Source organism: Penicillium robsamsonii (genome assembly GCF_028829455.1).
Source record: "Penicillium robsamsonii strain IBT 29466 chromosome Unknown utg000003l_segment0_segment0, whole genome shotgun sequence".
NCBI lineage: Eukaryota > Fungi > Ascomycota > Eurotiomycetes > Eurotiales > Aspergillaceae > Penicillium > Penicillium robsamsonii.
Genome location: NW_026643221.1, coordinates 5238674 through 5251958, shown reverse-complemented (window position 1 = coordinate 5251958; position 13285 = coordinate 5238674). Strand labels below are relative to the sequence as shown.

Here is a 13285-nt window from a genome sequence, read left to right as displayed (position 1 = left end):
TTAACCACAATTTCCTATCTTATAACGTAGTATATTAATTAATTAAAAATAGTAAAGAAATCAATTAGCCATTTAACTACTAGAATATAAAAAAAAAATCACTTCTCCCGGCGTTTCTTTACCCTACTATGCTTCCTAATTTTAACTAACACCTTCCACTTCCGCCTTATTTTTTCTTAATCCATCTTTTCAAACTCTTTTCTTTTTATCTCTTTAACTTAGGATGAATTAATGATTCCGGTGATCTATGTATAACGCCGAGAAGTAACGTACCGGGCGTAGCGAGCACCCATAATAGCTTATATTAAATCGAATTCCCGCTATAGCTAGTAAGCTAATATAGCTTACGCTTTAGCCCCCTTTTAAAGCTTTATTAAGGCATTTTAAAAGCGCTAAGTATCTAGATCATACTAATTAAGCCGGCAGCTAATCCTTCTTACTTTCTCAGCGGTTTTTAGGGTGCTAAACTCAGTGTTTTATGAGGTGGTTAAGGGTATATTCGACTAGGGTAAAATATTATAATATGGATCGTACGACTCTAATTCATCCGTAATAAGCTTAGGATTAATAGGCCAGAGGCTAGTTAATTTAAATCTAAGCTTTATTATATTCGACCGGAAGGTTTTCCGTCTGATTTTTCTAATTAAGTGTAGAAATTTATCCTTAGAGAATTTACGGTATCTAGTCATTATAGCAGCTTCTATAGCCTCACTATACTAGTGTTTATATACGCGAAACACGCCGATATCGAGAGGTTATAGTATATAACTAGTATACGAGAGTAAGAAGAATAATATAATATCATTCTTCTCATAAAATCGGATAAATTAGCGCGTTAAATGCGAACTAAAACGGTCGCATAAAACTAGCCTTTTTCTTCTAAGTGTACGACTAACCGTCCACTTATAAAAGAGCTGAATCTATTAATATGCTAAGGTATCGTTAATATAGCTAGTATCGGTTATAGCTATATACTTATCCTCCTAGATAGTATTAAACTTACGTAGTAATGCCTATTTTACACTTAGGATTATAAGTGGCGGGTAGGTAAAACTATCGGCCGAAATAGCCTCTAAAACCGTGATAGACTCGCGATTTATGATAGATCCATTAAATAGCTTCTTTTTTAGATGCCTAGTAATGATGAATTAATCGCGACCGACGCTAATTTAGAAGCTAGTTTCGTCGAAATTATAGATATCTTAATAGCATATACTATGCTTAGTCACCATACGTTAATGGTCTTAAAACCACCTCTCTACCACGGTTTTATTAAGTGCACTAGCCCTTTCGATATTAAGGGCTCGCCGGCGTCGTACATAGTACTTAGGATTACGTTTAAGAAAACGCTTTAGCTAGTGGTTAACGATTTATGGTGGTAGAGTGGTAGAATCGGTATAGTCTTCTTCGAGAATTAAATTAGTAGTAGTAATTTATCGGCGATTTATTAATGCTCCGACCATGTTAAAGTAATTAATATAATCACATAAAGCCTACTCCTATATAGGATTAAGCTTCCGGCCATTAGGTTATCGTTAAAAAATTGATTTTCCACCTTACTATCGCCGGCGTAGTCGGTCAGTGCATAGGAACCGCGAATTCTCGCGTAGTTTTCGAGATATTCGGCTTTATCTGCTTAGATAGAGAATCGAGAGCTAGCTGAATCTGTTGCTCTATATCTTTATTGGTTTTAGGCATTTTTGGTGGTGTGGTTAGTGGTCAAAATAAAAGGGTAGGATTTAAAAGAATATTTGCATTTAGGTGATCCTTTGTAAATGGGTGGCGGACCCTCGCTTGCGAGGGTCTGTAATTTTGGTACAAAATGTAAGGGCCGGTTAATATTTAAGGAAGTTATATCTTATATAAGTAAATTATATAAGATATTAATAAGCAAGGTTATACATATTCTAAATAGGAGATAAGGAGGAGATGATATTATCGATTATCTCATGATTTATGGCGATTTAGAGGTAAGCCATATTATAGTTTACTAGATTTAATATATCCATAGATATATTAATATTATCAGTAATTTATATATGACTTCCTTCACGCCATTATACTCTGCCATAATATACTATTATACTAAGATGCCTCCTAAATGATCTATAAAAAGGCGCTGATTTATACCTTCATGTAATTTAGACATGCTTCTTAATATATTCTTAATATATATATATCCTCATCTCCTCCTTATCTCCTATTTAGGATAAGTATAACCTTACTTATTAATATCTTATATAAGCAAATTATATAAGATATAACTTCCCTAAATATTATAGTCTACTACAAGACTATAATAATTATTCTGCTTAATTACTCACACACGTTCGTAATTATATCTTTTCGAGAATCGACTTAATATTAAATAGTGTCGTTTCATGAAATTTATAACCTAGTTTTCGCCGACTAAAATGACCGGGGTAGTTCCGCGCTTTTTAAGGAGAAGATTCGCCATTTCTCGTATAGCAGTAGGGCGAGGGGCTGATACACGAGAATCTATAGAGAGGATCCATTTATGAAAAGATTTCTCCTTGATTTATGTTAATTTATGAGAATTTACGCGAGAAATCGCGCGGTGTTAAACCCCCTATAGGCGCGTAGAAAGAGTTAAGCGGGGTATATCGAATCGGCGCCCCACTCCACGAATTAAAGAGATCTCTTTATTCTTAAAAGCCTGAATAGCTAATAGAATCCTACCCTCATCCTCTACTGAATTTTTAGAGGATCGGGGGCGAATTAGTGGCATGGTAGGTGGTTAAAGAAGTAAAGGGTTAAATTAATTAACACTTTTTAGTGAGGTGGCTAGCTCGCTTATGAAATACGTTAGTGGTCCGAATCTTAGTTTAATACCTTAATAGAATAGCTCGGCTAATTCTATAACGTCTATTTGGAGAAATAGTCTACGACTACTAAAATCGCATTAACTATCCTTCCTTTCTAGATCGATTAAGATAATCCCGTAATAAAATTTATTAATAATTCGGTAAAGGGTTAGGATAGAATCGGTAGCCGTTCGAGCTTACTAAATAGTCGATACCTTAGGGTCTACGTTATTTAGTAGATCTTATAAGATTTAATACATCTCTTAACGTCTTATATTTAGACCTAGTTATAGTTATGTTATAGTAACTCCTCCGTTCTCGCCTAACTAAAATAGCCTACCGTAGGGTTATTATAGTATATCTATAGTAGTTTTATATAAATACCCGCTTTCTTTAGTACGTATATATATCCTTAGTACCGTAATAATCCTAAGGCGTTGACTAACTAGCCTTTATTACTAGGGTCTCTATACTAAGACGTCCCTATTTTAGCGGACTATCTTTAGGTCTTCAGCTTATAGCCTTTCTACCTATTTAAAAATATCTTTAGTATCTATATTAATCGACTGGATTATTACTATAATAATATCCCTAATATTAAATAGTATATGTAAATTATTACATAACGTATTTCATAAGCGAGCTGCCACTGCCACTTAATGAATTAGCACTTATTAATTTAACCACCTATGCCACTAATTCGGTCTAAATCCTCTTAAAATTCAGTAAAGAGGGTAGGATCTTATTAGCTATTCAGGGTTTTAAGAACTAAGAATTTAGTAATATTACTATCCTGCCTGCTCTTTTAATATACCGCGTTTAACTTTACGCGACCGCCTTACCGGCCGTACCGATCGAAGTACTATACGCGTAAATTCCCATAAATTAACAGATATTAAGGAGGAATCTCTTAAGAAATGGATACTCTCTATAAATTCTCGTAGATTAGTCCCTCGCCCTATTACTATGCGAGAAATGGCGAATCTTCTCCTCGAGAAGCGCGGAACCAGCCTAGTTCTTTCGGTCGGCGAAAATTAGGTTATAAAATATATTAAATAACGTCCTCTACTCTCCTAATTCTCGAAACGGTATAATTACGAACGTGCGAAATACGAAGACCCGAAAACTATTCGAGAGTGGTTCGATCTTATTTAAAAAATAATCCTTTAATTCGGAATCGACCCCGATGACGTTTATAACTTCGATGAGACTAGTTTCGCGATAGGATTAATCGCTACAGCTAAGGTAGTTACGAGGAGCGATTTCTACGGTCGGCGCCCGGTTTTATAACCTAGAAATCGTGAATAGGTGACTACTATTAAATGTACGAAGGGGGGTATCGACTTTTAATACTCGACGGACATAGAAGCCATTTAACCCCGAAATTCGATAAGATTTATGAGTAAAATAAGGTGATACCGATCTGTATGCCTCCTCACTCCTCTCACCTTTTATAGCCTCTCGATATCGGTTATTTTGCGGTGTTAAAACGATCATACGGTCGGCTGGTTAAGATAAAAATGAGAAATGGAATTAACTATATCGATAAACTTAACTTCCTCGAAGCATACCCCCTCGCACGAACTAAAGCTTTTAAATCGGAGACTATTAAAAATAGCTTTAGAGCAGCTGGTTTAGTACCTTTTGCACCTAATTAAGTGATCTCGAAGCTAAATATTCGTCTTCGAACACCGACCCCCCCTCTAAGCCGGGGGAGTGAATTAAGCCGGAATTTTACACTAAAAGCACTAGCTACAGAGAAAGAACTACGTCGATAGGCTTCGTTAATCAAAGCTTTACTTCGTATAAGATCTCGAAGTCCGCCTAGCCCGTCAGGTCGTGCATTAAACTAACTTATGAAAGGCTTCCGTCTTATAATATAAGGCGCTATCTTACTCGCTAAAGAAAATAAGGAATTACGTGCCGAAAACGAGAAGAAGAAGTAAAAGCGGACCCGATCTTTAAGGCAGATAGATCACGAAGGAGATCTTATAGTCCAGGAAGTTCGTGAGCTACGTTCAGAGCCATTTAAGGCCTAAGTAGCGCGTATTAATGCCTATCGTGAGCAGGTTTCAGAGGGTTTACGGCCAGCTACACGGGCCGGGCGAGCGTGTGGAATATGTAGACTACCGGGGCATAGAAGAGAAACATGTCCAGATAGATAAATCAATTTAATTGAATTAATTTAATGGTGTTTTGGTTGAGATAAATATAGTTGAATTTAATGGGTTGGGTGAGGTGGCCAGCTGGCTTACATGGCCAGCTCGCTTACCGAATACGTTAACTAGCGATTTAAAGTTAGTCTAAACGGTTAGACCTCTGATAAAATTAGAGTTCGCTGGCTCGAAAAGCTCTTTATTCCGACGACTTCTTTACGTACGAAGGGGGTATCGACTTTTAATACTCGACGGACATAGAAGCCATTTAACCCCGAAATTCGATAAGATCTGTGAGTAAAATAAGGTGGTACCGATCTATATCCCACCTCACTCCTCTCACCTTTTATAGCCTCTCGATATCGGCTATTTTACGGTGTTAAAACGATCGTATGGTCGGCTGGCTGAAATGAAAATGCGGACTCGGATTAACTATATCGATAAACTTAACTTCCTCGAAATATACCCCCTCGCACGAATCGAAGCTTTTAAATCGGAGACGATTAAGAATAGCTTTAAAGCAGCTGGTTTAGTACCTTTTACACCTGATTAAGTGATCTCGAAGCTAGATATTTAACTTCGAACTCCTACCCCCCCTCCGAGTAGGGGGAGCGATTAGGACCCTAAAACGCCCTCGAACTACGTGTAATTATAAAAGTAAGCTTCGTTAATTAAAGCTTTACTTCGTACTAGATCGAGGAGCCCTCCGAGCCCGCTAAATTACGCGATAAATCAGGTTTTAAAAGCGTATTAAATCACTATGCAGTCTGCTGCTTTTCTCGAGAAAGAAGTCAGCGATTTACGCGCTGCTAACGAGAAGCAGAAGTAAAAGCGGGCTAGATCTCGAAGGCATATACCCTCCGAAGAAGGACTCTTAGTCGAAGAAGCCTCTGCATTAATTATGCAGTAACAGGAAGCAGGTGAAGCACCTCCCGCGGATCCCAGTGTACCTAGAGAATCGGCTATTTAGCCACGTACGCCCCCCCCCGGGGGGGGGGGGGGTGTGGAATATGCAGATTGCCAGGGCATAGAAGAGAAACATGTCCAGATAGACCCGTTAATTAGTTGAATTAATTTAATGGCGTTTTGGTTGAGATAAATGGAATTAAATTCATAGGGTTGGGTTTGCTGATCCACTCGGTGGTGTGATCCACTCGGTGGTGTGATCCACTCGGTGGTGAAATACGTTATAAACTATATCTAAGTTAGATGATCTAACTTCTGCATTTTAAATCACATTAAGCTTCTATACTTCTGACCATATAACTATTATATCCTACTAAGTACTTTAATTTATTGAATATCACTAGGTGAGTATAATTTCTGACCGCAGTCAGAAATTATAGGTGGAAGATTAAGCACTGTTTATAGTAGTGCTTATAGCAGTGCTTATAATAGTATAATATATAGTAGTAATTTCTGACCGTAGTTAGAAATCTAGTCTTTAACTAAGGTCAGAGATCTATGGGTTCTGATGGGTTCTAATAGGTCTTATTGGGTTTTATTAGGGTTAACCCATTTAAATAAGTCTCTTATAGCTAATTATATTATACTATAGTATAGTTCTATTAATCTATTAACCTTACTATAAGACCTAGGTGTAAATTATTTAGATCCCCTTTTCCCTATAAGTATAGACTTTCTCCTATTATGTCCTTATATCTATGTTATTTTATCTTCTAATTATAGCTATGATATCCTAAAGCCAGCATTCTAACTTTCTACCTACTCTTTATAATAGGGACACAGATAATCTTAGCTATCTTATACCCTTATCTCGAGTCCTAACCCCTACTAGTAGTCAGCTCATAATTAAGCCTTTTAATAACATTAATTCAGACCTCGACCCTTTAACCCTCCACCGGTTCCACTTTCTCTAACCCGCGTTAGCCCTAATCGGAGAAAGGCCTACGTGTTATATAGCGAGATAGTATATAAATAATGGGTTAAATGGTGGCTATAAACCGATTATAGGCAGAAAGGTAAGATTATGTGGGATTTAAGCCGTAACTTAAGTACATAGAATGATTTCGAGTAAGTTATGTATACTAAAGACGGTGCGCTAAAGGTGATATATAAGCGCTGCTTAAAGATCCTTAAGTATCCCCATTCTCTATCACCTAATGGGAAAGGCTATCACGGTATATTAATAACATTAAAGTATTTAAAAATAGTTAACGTATTTCACTACCGAGTCGGCCACACCACCGAGTCGGCCACCCAATCTAACTTATGAATTTCAATTGCAATTATTTCAACGAAAACGCCATTAAATTAATTCAACTAACTAATCGGTCTATCTGGACAGGTTTCTCTTCTATGCCCTGGCAACCTGCATATTCCACACCCCCGGGGGGGCGCGTACGTGGCCGAATAGCCGATTCTCCCTGTATATTGGCGCTGGGGGGAGGTGGTTTAACTGCTTCCCCCGTCTGTAAAATTAAAGTAGAGGCTTCTTGAACTGAGAGGCCTTCTTCGGAAGGTATATGCCTTCTAGATCGGGTGCGCTTTTGCTTCTTCTTCTCATTTTTAGCGGGTAATTCCTTATTTTCTTTCGCCAGTAAGATAGCACCTTACATTGTAAGACGGAAGCCCTTCACAAGCTGGTTTAATGCACGATCTGACGGGCTAGGCGGACTTCGAGATCTTATACGAAGTAAAGCTTTGATTAACGAAGCCTGTCGACGTAGTTCTTTCTCTGTAGCTGGTGTTTTTAGTGTAAAATTCCGACTCGATTCGCTCCCCCGGCTCGGAGGGGGGGTCGGTGTTCGAAGACGAATATTTAGCTTCGAGATCACTCGGTCGGGTGCAAAAGGGTACTAAGCCAGCTGCTCCGAAGCTATTTTTAATAGTCTCCGATTTAAAGGCTTTAATTCGTGCGAGGGGGTATGCTTCGAGGAAGTCAAGTTTATCGATATGGTTAATCCCATTCCGCATTTTTATCTTAACTAGCCGACCATATGATCGTTTTAACACCGCAAAATAACCGATATTAAGAGGCTGTAAAAGATGAGAGGAGTGCGGAGGCATACAGATCGGTATAATATGATTTTTCTCGCATATTTCATCGAACTTTAGGGTTAAATGGCTTCCGTGACCGTCGAGTACTAGAAGTCGATACCTCCCCTTCGTACGTAAAGAAGTCGTCGGAATAAAGAGCCTTTCGAGCCACCGAAGTCTAATTTCATCGGAGGTCCATCCATTCGGACTAACTTTAAACCGCCAGTTATCTGGAAGGCCGTCGAACTAAGATTCGAGGAAGACTTTGCCTTTAAAAATCACACACGGAGGGAGGGCCCACCCCGAAGCATTCGTACACTCAATAGTAGTCACCCATTCACGATTTCCAGGTTATAAAACTGAGCGCCGACTAGAGAGTTCACTCCTCGTGATCACCTTCGCCGTAGCGATTAACCCCATCGCGAAACCAGTCTCGTCGAAGTTATAAACGTCATCGGGGTCGATTCTAAATTAAAGGATTATTTTTTAAATAAGATCGAACCACTCTCGAATGATTTTTGGGTCTTCGCATTTCGCGCGATCGTAATTATAACGTCTCGAGAACCGGGATAAAAGAAGAGGGTTTCTTTTAACGAACTTCATAACCTAATTTTCGCCGACCGAAAGAACCGGGGTAGTTCCACGCTGTTCGAGGAGAAGATTCGCCATTTCTCGTACAGTAGCATGGCGGGGGGCTACTCCACGAGAATCCATAGAGAGAATCCATTTTCGAAGAGATTCCTCCTTAACCTCTGTTAATTTATGCGAATTTACGCGAGAAATCGCGCGGTGTTGAAGACCGCGTAGTCTGTCTTGGAGAGTTGAACGTGGTACGTTAAATCGGCGCGCCACTTCACGAATAGAAGAGATTTCTTTATTCTTAAAAGCCTGAATGGCTAAAAGAATCCTACCCTCTTGCTCTGTTGAATTTCTAGAGGTTTGGGAGCGAATTGGTGGCATAGGGGGTGGTTGAAGATAAAGGGTTAAAATTAATTGACGCGTTTTGGGTGGGGTGGCCGACTCGGTGGTGTGGCCGACTCGGTAGTGAAATACGTTAGTTATCGTAAAGCTTAGTAGGGAGGGAAAGGAGAAATTACCTAATTCCTTTAAAAGGTAGTATATACTCTATATCTTCTTTAATTATCTGATTTAACTAACACTTTTAACTCTTAAATATTTAGGAATCGGGTCATAGCCTATCAGAAACTCCTTTCTCGTAGTTAGTCTAGGAAGAGTATCTTCTCTAATTTCTTACTCTTAATCGACTCCTATTCCACCTAATCGAACACCCATTATTTTATAAACTATTTCGATTAGCCCGCTCTACATTATACCTTCCTCCGGTACCCTCCGTAATAACTATACGTCGTCGTCTACGTAATATTATCACAGAACGACAGAAATCTATCCTCTAAACGCTCCCTAATAATGCGAAAATTTCGATCGTATTAGATTACTAGACATCACTATATAATTAAGCGTTTATGGCTATCATCACTAGCTACTTTATGGATAGTGACTAGATATACTAAGAGGTTCTACTTAGATTTAAGCCGCTCTATAGCTCCTATATAGGGTTAAATCTAAGTAGTGTACTCCTTAAGACACTAGTAGAACATCAGATCTAAGATTAGGTGTTCGGAATCATAACTAATAATGCGACTAATAATAAGATAATGGTCGAGGTAATTTAATAGGCGCCCTCTAGCGATATAATAGTGATCCGAATACCCTATCTTACCTATGTTATCTAGCTTTATTTAAACTAGCTCCTTAATCGCCTAAAAGTAATTCCTCTAAATAAGAACGCAGAAATAAAATGGACTAAACAGAAGTTATCTGCAGTAAAGGCTAATGCTTAGCATTAGACACGGAGGATCTTATACACATTAAATAAGGTCCGTTATCTTATTATGTATATCTAGTGGAATTCTACCTTCCTTATGCTTCGTCGTATAAAGAGACTACGTAGCTTTTTCTAACCCTTCTATGAGGAGTATGATTATAAGGAGATATTACTTAATAATTGAGAATAGCGTTAGATTAACTACCTTCTATAAATCACTCGGCCATTCTTTAACTTTATAACAGAGCTCTTAAAGATAAGGGAGGTCATAATATATCTCGTCTTTAAGCTTTATAATGCCCTTTCTAATCACTTCTTTAAAGCAGAGGCGCTGCTTAAACGTAAGCGTGTTCTATAGAAAATAGAAATGCTTAAAGCGCTTATAGCCGGTCGCTTAAAGCTTAATGAGTAATACTCTTAGACAGATAACTAACCTTAAAGGCTATATCTACGTAGTTAGGATAATACTAGCCCCTAATAGTAGGTTTTAATTCTTTTTATCTAATCATTAGGAACCTCACTAGCGTGATACCTACCGAAGATTATTCTAGGATTTCTTAATTCTATATTAAGAGCGCCTTATAAGGAATAAAGAATTAAGTAATACTCCTATAGCGGCATTATCTAGTTTAAGGCTAAGTAAGATGCTTAATAGTAATAAGATATCTGTGAAGCTAGCTAGTGATAAGATGACCTAATATCTTAATAGAGGTATATTAATAAACTAATCCTTTATATAATTATACTAATATTTATTACTCACTTCTAGATCTAATTAATATTAAGCCTCTTTAATTCTAGCGGGAGAACTAGTCTCGTTTCCCTATAATTACGTTACTTACTCGCGATATCCTCTTAATACTAGTAATAGGTGCTAGTGTCGAACGCCTCTTTAATACTACTCGGGATATTTATTATTTTCGCCGTGGTCGTCTTAAGTCTAAAACGATTAAGGAGCTTATATTATTCCTGTGTATAATGAGGTTTAGTGTTAAGGATACTGAGGTAAAGTAGCTTCAGCAGTTCTTTATATTAGCGGAGATCGAATTAGTGAAGGAGTAAAACGATAATTTCATAAGGGATAATGAGGTTAATTTAATTAGTGATAATGAGGAGGAAGGGAAAATAGATGATAGACAGCGAGAGACTTCTTTATATAATAGATAAAGAGATAACAGAGCCCTAGTTACCAGAGAGTATAACTTAGGTACGGGCCTTAGGAAGGAAACGTAAGAGCAGGGCTGATGACGATTTTAAGTAATATTGAGAAATATTTACACATTTAAGTTTATTCAGATTTCTTTCCAGAAGAGCGCTGTAAACAGAATACACATACAAATAAGTAAAAATTGCATAAATTATGCAGTCACACGTAAGAGGTATGTTTAGGTGGTTTACACGATTTTGGGGCCCCAATGGGTTATAGAATTGGACCCAAAACCCATTTTGGGTTAGGTTGGGTTGGGTTGTGCTAAAGTCCATTCCGCGGTTATTCTCGCGGCTAGTATTTTATAGCTACCTAGATACTTATAGAGGGTATTCCCGGATTTAAAGCTAATATTATAATTTAGATAGGTAACGGAGAGTTAGGGATAATATAATTACGCCGCTATATCTTCCTCGTAGTAACCGCCTTCTAGTTATTACTAATATAGCTCGCTATAATCGGGCTTATTATAATACGCCTTATAGTTATCTATATTAGGATTATACTCCTCCTAGTAGTACTTAGCTTAGTCCGTTTTATTTTATTCTATTTAGCTTAGTTCCTTAAACTTCCGCAAAGCCCAACTTTGGGCCCAGGGTCCTGGCTCGAAACCTGATCAGCAACGAGCTGGGGGTCGAACTTTTTAAGCTCGACCCGGACCCCGGCTCGCAGGGGGGGGCTCGTCGAGCTCCCCCCCCCCCCTGGGCTCGAAATTGCATAAAACCATGGTCTTGGCGTTCATAAAGTGGCTGAATCATCCAAATAAATAACTGTCTTTTACCCATGTTCTGGTTTATACATAGAATTCGACTATATTATGATAATAAGGAATGGGTATTATTTGGAAATTCTAGTGAGTAGATGTATATTTTTGAATATTAACATAATAACTAGGCTTTATAACTATATAGATTAATTGGTTGAAAACTTTCTATATTCATGAGTTAATATCTGCTGAGATATATATTCTATACCAGGAACCATGTATATCTTCATGGTCGAGTATTAATCTCAGATTAATATCAATTACTTTCTAGGAACCTTTTAGATTAATAGTCCTAGTGGTTCTGGATAAGCTACTATAAAGGCCTATAGTCGAATTGATTTAATTAAACGGTGCCTATACTAGGTAGCCTATAGCAGCGATAGCAGCCTAAAGGTTATGTGTAAGCATTACTCTGCGATCCTTAAGCATCCCTATGTAGCTAAAAAAGATGCGAACGGGAAGGATACGCGTCATAGTATAACTACTATAACTAGACATCTCAGGACTTCTGCCTATAAAAGGGCTATAAGTGGAGCTTAGTAACGAGGGGGACTCGATAAGCTTATTCAGTTAATAGTATAGATACCCCTTTAGTACGATTCGTACCACTAATTAAAATAGGATAATACTACCCGAGAGGTTTTCTCTAAGGTAGCTTAGGAGGATAATCTATTATAGTTTCTCATAATTAATCGACTTCCATTTTACCTTATCGAATATCTAACGTTTCGACGGATAATATCATAGGCATACTCGGCCCTAAGCCCCCTATCTATCCCCTCTACTAATATAATTTAACGTCGACTATCTGCTTATATTAAGGAACGCTAATATTCTACACTTAAACTACTTCCGGCAGATGTAAAAATCTTAATTATGTTAGATTACTGGACTTCACTATTCGGATAAGTATTTATGGCTATCACTAGCTATTTTATCGATATTAACTAGTCCTACCGGGAGGTACTTCTTAGGTTTAAACCCCTCGAAGGTGCTCACACTAGTGCTAATCTACGTGGTGTTCTCTTAGAGGTACTTACTGACCATAGTATCTAGGATCGTGTGTTTAGATTAATAATGGATAATGCATTAAATAATAAGACCCTTATTAACTCGCTTTAATAGGCCTTATCGAGTAATGTTCATATTATCCGAATACCCTATCTAGTATATGTTATCTAATTAAGTCTAAACTAACTTCTTAATCGCTTAAAAGTAGTCCCTCAGAATAATATAACTAAGACTAGATGGTCTGATCGTTAATTAATTCTCGCGAAAGTAAATGGCTAAAGTAAAAACCGGAGTATATCTCATACTTTAAATAAGATACGGTATCTTACTATTTATATCCGGGCTAGTCCCTAACGTCGCGAAGCATTTATTAGTCTTTAGCCCTTAGAGTAGGCACTTATGCCACTCTAGGATACGAAGACTAGGTGGAACTTAACGTTTCTTATGCTTCGCCGGGTAAAGAGGCTCCGTGAA

The 13285-nt window shown here is 37.8% G+C and overlaps 1 protein-coding gene across 1 annotated transcript; it reads right to left on the bottom strand.

Moving 5' to 3' along the window:
- Positions 1–923: 923 nt before the first annotated feature.
- Positions 924–1698, bottom strand: N7447_006752 (uncharacterized protein; the record flags this gene model as incomplete). Its single annotated transcript, XM_057231014.1, has 4 exons — positions 924–983; positions 1023–1134; positions 1255–1355; positions 1594–1698. The coding sequence occupies 4 exons, from the start codon at positions 1696–1698 to the stop codon at positions 924–926; spliced, it is 378 nt and encodes a 125-aa protein (XP_057086104.1).
- Between the last annotated feature and the right edge of the window lie 11587 nt (positions 1699–13285).